The sequence below is a fragment of the Pseudozyma flocculosa genome (genome assembly GCF_000417875.1).
Source record: "Pseudozyma flocculosa PF-1 unplaced genomic scaffold scaffold00020, whole genome shotgun sequence".
NCBI classification, from domain to species: domain Eukaryota; kingdom Fungi; phylum Basidiomycota; class Ustilaginomycetes; order Ustilaginales; family Ustilaginaceae; genus Pseudozyma; species Pseudozyma flocculosa.
The window spans coordinates 7128-16730 of record NW_006920888.1 but is presented as its reverse complement, the minus strand read 5'-3'; the positions used below and the strand labels follow the sequence as shown (position 1 = coordinate 16730).

Sequence of the window (9603 nt, the reverse complement as noted above, 5' to 3'; positions counted from 1 at the left end):
GGCAACGGCACCGTGGGCGTCGGCAGCGCCGCACCACAGCTGCCCCTCAACCTTTTGCCCAAGATGGGCGTGGCGTCCTCGATGGGCATCGCTGCCCCCACGGCCGCCGAGCTCGACGCGGCGTCGGGACCGGGATCGCAGAACGGGCACGGCGAGATGCGGTCCGTCAGCCAGCCTGGCCCGTCATACGGCGAGCGCGTGCACAAGATCCGACAGGCGAGGCAGAGCGCCTCGACGCTCAAATGAGCAGGCCGGCCGTCGGCGACCCGCGGCATGGCGCCACGTGCTTCATCTCCCCGCGCTGCTTGCCTTTTTCGTGTGCTCCGAGTCTCTTTTCCTCTGCTTTGCCTCGTGGCCACGCCCCGCCCATCTCGCCCTTTTTTTTTGTCTCCGCACACTCTTTCGAGGTGCCAGCGTCGATCCGATGCCTGCCTACTTGCGCACCGGCGCCACCAAGATCACCACCGGCACACACCTTCCTTCCTTTGTTCAGTCTTTTCATCTCTCGCCGTCTCTTCGTCTATTCTTCTGTCTGTCTCTATCCACGCTCCCTTTATCTCTCTGTGTCCCTCTTTTTCTACATCTCCTTCGTCTTCGTCTGCGCCTTTATTCTCACGAGCGTCCATACCAGGATGCTTCTGCTTGCGCATCCGCTTCCGCTTGCGCTTTCGTCTGCGCACGCGCATCTCGCCATCTTACCAGGTTGCTTCTGCTCCTCGACCCCTAGAAGGTCGTGTAGGCCCGCAGACGGCTCTGCAGAGCCAGCTTGCCGACGTCAGTCTTGTCGCCACCAAACAGCTCCCACACGTGCGGGAAGCCGGGCAGGACGTGGAGCTCGACCTGGATGTTTTCGTGGATCATCCTGCGCGCCAGCTCGAGGTCCTCGTGGACAAAGATGTCGAGGTTGCCCGTCTCGAGGTACATTTCCGGCAGGCCGGCGTACGACGCTGCGCGCGCGGGCGCGGCGTGCGGCGAGACGTCGTGCCTCGACTCGTGGCCCTCGCCCAGCAGGGCGTTCCAGGCCTGGACGTTGGAGGCGATCTTCCAGTTGGCGAGGTCGTCGAGCTGCGGGTTGGGCTTGGTGTTGCGGTCGTCGATCATGGGGTACACGACGATGATCTTGGCCAGGGGCGGGGAGAGGTTCTCGTCGCGCGCCTTGAGCGCCACGCCGAGCGCCAGGCCGCCTCCGGCCGACTCGCCCGACACTGCGATGCGCGCCCTGTCGATGCCGAGCGCGTCGGCGTGGGCGTGGAGCCAGAGCAGACCGTCGTAGCAGTCGTCGACGAGCGAGGTGCCGTTGTGCTCGGGCGCCAGCCGGTAGTCGACCATAAAGGCCGAGATGCCAGTCTGCTCGACGATGGGCATGATGGCGGCCTTTGTGTCAAACGCGTCGAGGGTGACGAAGCCTCCGCCGTGCAGCTGCAGGATGGCGGGCCGGCCCTGGCCATGGCCCCTGGCCTCGCCCTTGGCCTCGCCCTCGGTGCCGCGCTTGGTGAGTTCGAGGAGCTTGATCGTCGCGCCGTCGCGCAGCTCGAGGTCGTGCACGGTCTCGACGATGTCGTCGAAGCGGCCGAGCGTGGCCAGGGCGCCCTTGATGAGGTCCGACGACTGCTTCCGCCGCGTCTCGAGGGGGACGAGGTGGGCCTGACTGGCGCCCATCCGCACGCCTGCCAGCGCATCGCCTGCAGCGGCGGCCAGCTGTGGATCGAGCGAGAGCGGCATGGCGAGCACTGGTGACGGCCTTCGTCGTCGACGGCGGTCAAGGATGCTGCGGCGGTGGTCGGAGGAGACGGGGTGGTGATGGTCGAGCACGTGGTGGCGGTGACTGCTGCTACCTCACCGACAGCCAGGATGGAGGTCGAGAAGCAGGCTGAGCGAGCCGGACGCTCCGAGTAACTGCAGCTCAGAGCGGTGCAGCGAGGCTGGGTCCAGGGGGGTGGAATGAAAGCGAGAGGGTGCTATCAACTTGCAAAGGCGGCCAACGATGCGGTGGGGAAGGGGGTTGGCACGCACAGACCGACTCGATCGGCTGGGGTGGGGGCGACGCGGGTGCGGGCGGGGCCGTGGTAGGCGGCGCCTGCCTCCGACGCCAGCACCGGGGGGATCCGATCCGTCTGTCGGCCGTGAGCTTCCTGGCGCGCAAACCCGTCCTCCTGCCTGCAGCAGACAAAGACCTGGCCGCTGGACGCTACCGCAATCAATGTACGGCCGAGGCGCAACGACGCCGTTCTAGCTTCGCGATGCGGCCACCGCCGTCAGAAGTGGCTCAGCTAGCCTTTGGCGCGACAGAGGTACGGCGGATGCGCTGCCGACAAGCTTTGACCATCGACGACGCCGAGGAGTCGCGTCGCCGTCGACATCGGAATTCCTCCGATGCTTGGCGGTGGTCGCTGGCCTCCCTCTGATTCCCGGGAGACGAGCGAGTGTAGGTACAGTAGTGGCTGCGGCCCAGAGAAAGAGGGCGTGGTCAGTAGCCTGCGACCCTGACGGAGCATGCATCGATGCTCCCCGCTTTGTGCCACACCTCTTGCTTGCACCGTTGCGCTGCATTGTCCTGCGCGCGCCTTTACCCGGCCGGCGGTCCCACGGGTCTGCAGTAGAAGGAGCTGCAAGGTACCAAGGCGTCGATCGTTGCCCTTGTCGATCGAGTGTACGCGCGTGTGTGTAACACTTTCCAGAGACCGGTGCGCCCGCTTCCAGCTTGGCGGGGCAGACGAGCGATAGTCACGCGTCCAGCGAGATACACTGGTGAATCTCGATGCACCGGCTCGTCGCGACAAGAGTGTAGAAGCGCTAGTGCTAAGCACACGCTCGCGGCCGCAGCATCGGGGCCTGTCCCACCGCCAGTCTTGATTCGGCTTCGACGGCAAAAGAGACGATCAGGCCCACTGCGATACCCACGCCATCTCTCGAGCGGTGGAGAGTGAGGGATCAGCAAGCATCGTCCGCCTCGTGTCATCGACCATCAACATCGGCATCGAGGCGAGCCTGATGCGAAGGCGCTACTACTTTGTCCCTTGCTCGGCCTTTCTCGCGGGCCAGGCGGAAGCAAGCAGAGAGCCGGCCTGGCCTGGCTGGCCTGCCTGCCGCCCTGCTTGCGGCGGGTACGTGTATGTAGTCGTGCAGACCGGCTCTGCCTGCAGCGTGGTACCACAAGGCGCGCCTTTGACCTCGACGCAGGCCGACGACCGACGACGGCGAGGACGACCCTGAACAGGCGCCTGCCTGTCCAGCTGGCGAGCAAGTCCCAGCCGCCTCTTTGTCCCTCATCGGGCAAGCCTAGCTTTGCCGCCTTCGGGCGATTCGGCCCAGAGCCGGCCGGGCCATGGCCAAGCCTCAGCCGTGGCAGTTCCGAGACCTCCCCTTGAAAAGCGGCTGGGCGGCCGGGCATTATTTGAGACCGGGGTCGACGCCGATGGCATCCCATCGAATCGATGCCGGCCAAGGCCTCCGCCGGCTAACCGACGTAACCTTACCCGCCTCCTGCCGCCCTGCTGATACCCTTCCTACCCGGCCCGCCCGCGGCGTGAGCTGGGCGGCGGCATCGTTCGTTCGCTCAACCTCGCTCGGCACGGCCCGCCCGCGACCGCTCCGCCTCCCTTGCGCCCCTCTTGCTTTGCGCCCCGCCCAGAGACGGGGCAGCTCCCGGGGGCGTAACCGAGGCGAGCTAAGGCCCCCTTCGGCCCGTCTGGCCATGCACTCGATATTCGAGGCCAACGCAGCGTATGCACAGCGAGCACTCTCGTGCCTGCTCTGACATCGGCCACCTCTCGCTCCCAGCACCACGGCGGGCCAAGAACAGGGCCAAGTCCGAGCTCGTGGTGCGCGGTTTCGGTAGCCTTGCCTTGGCTTGCTTTGCTTGTTGCCTTCGTGGAGTGACTCCAGGCACATGCTCGCTCCCTACCTAGCATGCACGCTCTAGCAGCTCTTCCCACACTCTCTGCGGGAAGTGCAGCGCTGCAGTCGGCTACTCGGCGGCAGAGGATCTGCTCTCTGTTGTGTGTAGAGTGCCACAAGGGACATCCGCCCGCCTTCCAGACAGACACACAACAAGAACAATGACGGCAATCTGCCGTGCCTGCTTAGCTTGTTCTGTCTCCTCTGTGTGTATGGCCGTGCCTGGCAGATGAACCGCACCCTCGCTTCTTCTGTGCTACCTACACTAGCTAGAGGCTCCTACGCAAACTCGTGCACGCACCAAGCTCGGCGACGACGTGCGCTTGAGCTTCCGTGAACACAGCAAAGCAAGCTTGTAAGCAGCGAGTGCCATCGTGGCGGGCAGCGGGGCAGAGGGAGCGCACAGCGGCAGAGCAAGGCGCGACCAGGCGAGCGACCACTCAAAGTCGTCGATCTGTAGCGAGAACATGCCCCCTCGAGGGCGTGCGTGCGGCGACAAGCTGATCTCCGCAGGCGGAGCGCCAGGCGATGGCGCCGCTCGCTCGCTACTTGCTCGCCTCCATCGCAGGCGTTGGCCCGCTCGTTCGCCTCCGCTGGCCTCTTCCTCGAGGTACAGCACTGCACGCTACCGCTCTCGTCGTTTGCCTTGGCTGTGATGCCAGGCCGGAGCTTTTTTTTCTTTGGTGGCCGGTATGTCTTACCTCCCCGTCCCTCTTCTCGCCGACAAGCACAGAGCAGGCGACACCTGCACTCGAGTGGCGGCGGCCTCTTTGTGCATACCGTACCGAGGATGATCGGAAGACTCGACGCCGCCGACCGACCTCCAAGGGGGGCCCTCGAGGCCTCTTATAAGTACTCATCCTCGACTCATCGGCTCATGCCATCAAGGGTCAATGCCGTCCGCCCCCTACCCCCGTTGACGCCGCCGCCACAGCCTTCGCCCCTTTGCCCGCCCACCGCCGTGGTAACCCTGCCCGACTCTCCGATATCCTGCCGGCATGAAGACGCCAACCTCGCTCTCCGCCGCCCTCGTCCTGTCCGTCCTCGCAGGCGCAGGCCTGGCCACCTCGCTCCCCTCGACCCCAAGAGGTAAGTCTCGCGCCCAACGCCGCTGCGCGCTTGCCGCACCGAGCCGCCAATCCCGACCTCTCAGGACGCAAAGGAACCGACGACGTCGACCTCTTCGTTTCCTACCCCTCGTCAACCGCAGATGGCCAGCAGCCGCACGTCGTTCAGCGCGCCGCGTCGAGCTCCGGCTGGACGCCACCGCCAGTCTCCGATGGTTCGCGCCCAGCCTCGCTCGACGGCATGGGCCGCAGCCTGTGGATCAACAACTCCAACGAGTGAGCAGTGACAGCACATCCCCGGAGCTGCCTGTGCTGCGATCGCGACGGCTGACCCCGTCTGGACATCTCCCTCGCGCTCGTCTCTGTCCAGCTTCTGCCTCCTGATGCCGCCCAACCCCGTCAAGCAGGACATCGTCGGGGCGCTCGACAACGCGGTGTGAGTGGCGGGATCGCCAGCCCGGCCAGAGCGCTTCGGGACGAGGCCACCGTTCTGACCGCGAGCGACGCCGCTGCCCACTTTGACTCGACTCGCCCATCTCGACGCCGGCGCAGCTCGTACTGCATCAACCCGGTCAACGACACGCGGCCGATGCCCGATGGTTTCCTCAAGACGGTTCACTACCGCCACAGCGACAAGTGGACCCAGGTCACGGGCACCTACGACCCCGGTGCCATGCACCTATCGCCCGACGACTGCGGCAGCGAATGTGAGTGCAGCGCGTGGGCAGACGTCGCGGCCGAGCCTCGCCCAGAGCTCTCTCGAAGCACCTCGCCAGGCCATCTGCCGCCTTTGGGTACGGGCCGCTGACCGTAACCCCCTCCCCCTCCCGCCTTGGCCACGCTGGCCCCCTCTTTTCCGCCGCTAGACGACTCGGTCGCGCCCAAGGGCGTCAAGCTGTCGGATGGCAAGTTCTTCTTTCAGTTCCTCGGCGGGTGCGGCGGGACGGGGTCGGGCGGCACCTTCTGCATGCGCATCTGCGACGACTACGACTACTGCTCGAGCGCCTACGACCAGCTGGGCTGCGCCTACGTCGCACCGGGCGACTATGAGCAGCCGCGCGCCTTTACCGAGTGCGAGGCCGACGCCGACGACCCGGTCATGGTCTACTCGGGCACGTCGACCTTCTACCAGGGCATGAAGCCGACGCCGCCGCCGCGGAGCGCGCCCAAGTCGTCGTCGTGCAGCACGTGGGCGTCGCCGACGCCGTCGGGCGTGACGTACAGCTGGGCGCAGACGTCGTCGCGGCGGCCGTCCAAGGGCAGCGCATCGGCCAGCAGCGCGCTCCCGACGAGGCCGGCCACGCTCGTATTCCCGAGCAACGGCTCGTCGTCGTCGCCTTCATCGTCGACCGGGTCCGCCCCGCCGTCGGACTCGACTGCAAGGCCAACGGGCGCCACTCCCACGCCATCGTCGCAGCAGCAGACCAACGGCGGGCGTTCCGACGTCCAGCTTGGCGGGGCCGCGCCGCTTGCCGCCATTGCAGCCACGGCGCTCGCAGTGTTGCTGGGCAGCAGCTCGTATCTGGTCGCGGGGTTCCTGTTGCTCTAGGCTGCAGTGGTCCCAAGTTGTCACCTCGTCATCGTTTTGAGCTCGCGATACCCGCTACTGGAGCACCCAGCGCAATCTAGATATAGAGAGAGACCGGGTCAAAGGGCGTAGTTGTGTCGCAAGATGGGATCGAAGGGCTGGAGCCGTTCGAGGCGCTGTTGGTAGTCGAGCGGAGGAGGGACATGGCACACTGACTTGTGTGGGGCGACGACGACGTCGAGAGCGAGGCCGTCGACAGCGGACGGCGGGGGCGATGTCGGATCTCAGCACGGGTCAGGTCGCAGGCTGCGGGCAGAGGAGCGATCGACGGCGTCCGAGGCTGTAGGTGGCATTCCGCCGAAGCAGCCGCGACGCGGAGGCGACATTCGCAGGCCAGGCCAGACCGTTACCGGGCGCCCGGGTCAGCCAGCACCGAGGTGGCGTCGCTAGCTCTGGACCTCGATGCGCTATCTTGGGACGGAGCAGTACGTCGTTGCGGCCGTCCGTGTTGTGATGGCCGCCGCCGCCGTCGTCGTCGACGAGCAAGCACAGCAGCGAGGAGGGCCAAGGCTACAGGCTAGGCCAGGCCAGGCTGGCCCACGCTAGTGAAATGCCTGGCGCACGGTCCCTCTTCCGCCGAGGCTCGTTCCCTTTCGCCCGTAAACAAGCGGTCGCGGCGGGGAGCCCGGGCCAGCTGGCCCGCGCGGGGTCGGGGCGCTTTTGTTTTTCCCCCCCCTGCTGGCTGGCCAGCAAAGCAAGCCAGGCCCCAGCCCAACCCTCGGGCTGGCCCACGCTGGCCGCGGGTGCCGTGTCTGCTGTCGCTCGACTTTGCCGGCGCTGCCCTGCGTCCGTCTGACCCTGATTTGCCCAGCTTGGCCGGCTTGCCCTCCCGCTTGGCTGCCACGCGCGCCCGCCCGCCTGCCTCTTGCCGCTGGCCACCTCGTCCTACCGCCACCATCGTCACCACCACCACCACCGCCATTCCACCTCCGCGAGCGTCTTCATTCTTTCGACGTCGCTCGTCCCTTCCTCCCTCGCCTTCTTTCAAACGCTCTGGCCGCGCCATCTCTCCCTCCCCTTCTATTCGCCAGCCGAACCTGCACGCCTAGCGCTTGTCGGTCGCTGCCACGCCCCCTCTCTTCTTGGCCCTTCGCCCAACACTACCCACCGCTGAGCGGCACCATCTTCGCGACCGAGCCAGCCTCGTCCTACACACCGCCATCGCTACACGCACACTTGCACCACCCGCCACCCGCCACCCCCTACATCGAATACCTCGTCCGCACCGCGTGCGCCCTAGCACGGAACAGCTAGCTCGACAGTCGCCAACCCGTCCGATACCACCCACAGGCTGTCGTTCAGCCAACCACCTCGCCCTCGACCACGTCCAGAAGTTGCCTGGTGCCGCCCAACTGCCCCCTTCGCACAAACAAAGTGTCTGATCGGTACCGACGGCCGTCAGCGTCCCTCGCCACCGACCTCACCAGCTCGCCGCGCCCACCCGAACGAATCGCACCCCCGCAAGACCCCCTCGGTCCGACCCGTCCAGCCATGTCCGACTTTACCTCCCTGCGACCGCCCCTCTCGCCCTCGGGCGCCGGCCTCAACCGCGCAAGCCTCCCTGGCGGCTTTGGCGGCCCCCGTGGCCTCCGCCCCAGCTCCGAGATGCTCAACACGGGCCACCACGCCGGCACGCCCGAGTCCGAGGCCATCGACCGCTGGTTCGAGGACCTACAGCACTATGAGGCCACCCTCGAGGAGATGGCCGCCGCCTCGCTCGACCAGAACTTTAAAGAGGAGCTCAGCGCCATCGAGCAGTGGTTCCGCGTCCTCTCCGAGGCCGAGCGCACCGCCGCCCTCTACAGCCTGCTCCAGGAGTCGACCCAGGTCCAGATCCGCTTCTTTATCACCGTCCTCCAGCAGATGGCCAGCAGCGACCCCGTCACCGCCCTCCTCTCGCCCAACAACCCCAATACCTCGATGGTCGAGCAGATGGAGGCCAAGCTCGCCTCGCTCGGCCTCAAGTCGCCCGCCGGCAGCGCCATCAAGGCCCCCGCATCGCCCGGCGCCGGCGCCTCGAACCGCCACTACCAGCGCCAGTCGACCGACGCCGCCGGCTACCTCTCGCCCAACGTCGCCGCCATGTACAACAGCCAGAGCGGCAACGACGCCGCCTCGGCGCTCGCCGCACAGCGCGCCAGGCTCAAGGCCAACCGCACCTCGGCGCCCGGCACGCTGCGCGGCGAGAGCCGCAACTTTTCCGGCGGCAACCTCGACCAGGTCGCCGAGCAGCGCGCCATCGAGCGCAGCGCCTCGCCCGCCAGCGACGCCGCCTCGCGCCCCAAGTCAACCGACCTGAGCAACATGGCCGGCCGCTCGCCCCGCGTCACGGGCCCGCTCGACGACCAGCTCTCGCCCATCACCGCCACGGGCAACTGGTCCAGCATGGTCAACACGCCGCTCGTGCCCATGTTTAGCGAGCAGCAGATCAGTGGCGGCGGCGAGGCCAATGTCAACCTCGACGCCGCCGCCGCCCAGCTCGCCGGCCTCGGCCAGCACCACCACGCCTCGGACTCGTCGCGCGTCCTCATCGACCCGGACGTGTCCAAGTACCGCCGCAAGAGCGCGCAGAACGGCCAGGCGTCGCAGCAGCCGCAGCACCACCAGCAGCAGCACCAGCAGCAGCACCCGCACACGCACCAGCACCAGCACCAGAGCGGGCCGGGCCAGGTCCAGGGCGTCCTCTCCAACATGTACGACCTCCAGCACGGCGTCGCCAGCAGCCCCGGACTGTCGCCCAACATGGCCGCCCAGGCCGGCTGGGGCGCCAGCCCCCTCACCCCGCAGAACGCCGCCTTCGGAGGCGCAGGCAGCGGCGGCTTCAACATCGGTGCCATGAGCCCCAACGCGCTCGCCGGCCTCCAAAGCCCCACGGGCGGCATGTCGAACCCGCTCAACCTCCAGATGATGAACGCCATGGCCGCCATGAGCGGCCTCAACCTCAACAACATGAACGCCGCCCAGTTCCTCGCGATGCAGCAGCAGATCCTGCAGAACCAGCAGAGCCTCGCCGCCTTTGCCCAGCAGAGCCAGCAGGCTGGCGGTCACCGC

General features: G+C 66.9%; 4 protein-coding genes across 4 annotated transcripts in view; 3 read left to right on the top strand and 1 right to left on the bottom strand.

Annotated features, from left to right (window-relative positions):
* PFL1_05454 (uncharacterized protein) overlaps positions 1-246 on the top strand; it is a gene marked incomplete at both ends in the record, with an annotated part of 6971 nt that extends 6725 nt beyond the window's left edge. The window contains one exon of the mRNA XM_007882991.1: positions 40-246. Within this exon, the coding sequence (XP_007881182.1) occupies positions 40-246 (207 nt within the window). The remainder of the gene's footprint in view (positions 1-39) is intronic.
* A 477-nt stretch (positions 247-723) lies between these two features.
* Positions 724-1722, bottom strand: PFL1_05453 (uncharacterized protein; the record flags this gene model as incomplete). Its single annotated transcript, XM_007882990.1, has 1 exon — positions 724-1722. One exon carries the CDS (start codon positions 1720-1722, stop codon positions 724-726), a length of 999 nt encoding a protein of 332 aa, XP_007881181.1.
* A 3173-nt stretch (positions 1723-4895) lies between these two features.
* Positions 4896-6513, top strand: PFL1_05452 (uncharacterized protein; the record flags this gene model as incomplete). The annotated part of the gene is made up of 5 exons (XM_007882989.1): positions 4896-4986; positions 5108-5240; positions 5335-5400; positions 5517-5671; positions 5831-6513. 5 exons carry the CDS (start codon positions 4896-4898, stop codon positions 6511-6513), a joined length of 1128 nt encoding a protein of 375 aa, XP_007881180.1.
* Positions 6514-8043: 1530 nt separating this feature from the next.
* PFL1_05451 (uncharacterized protein) overlaps positions 8044-9603 on the top strand; it is a gene marked incomplete at both ends in the record, with an annotated part of 2277 nt that continues 717 nt past the window's right edge. Inside the window, one exon of the mRNA XM_007882988.1 lies at positions 8044-9595. Coding sequence (XP_007881179.1) covers positions 8044-9595 — 1552 coding nt within the window. The remainder of the gene's footprint in view (positions 9596-9603) is intronic.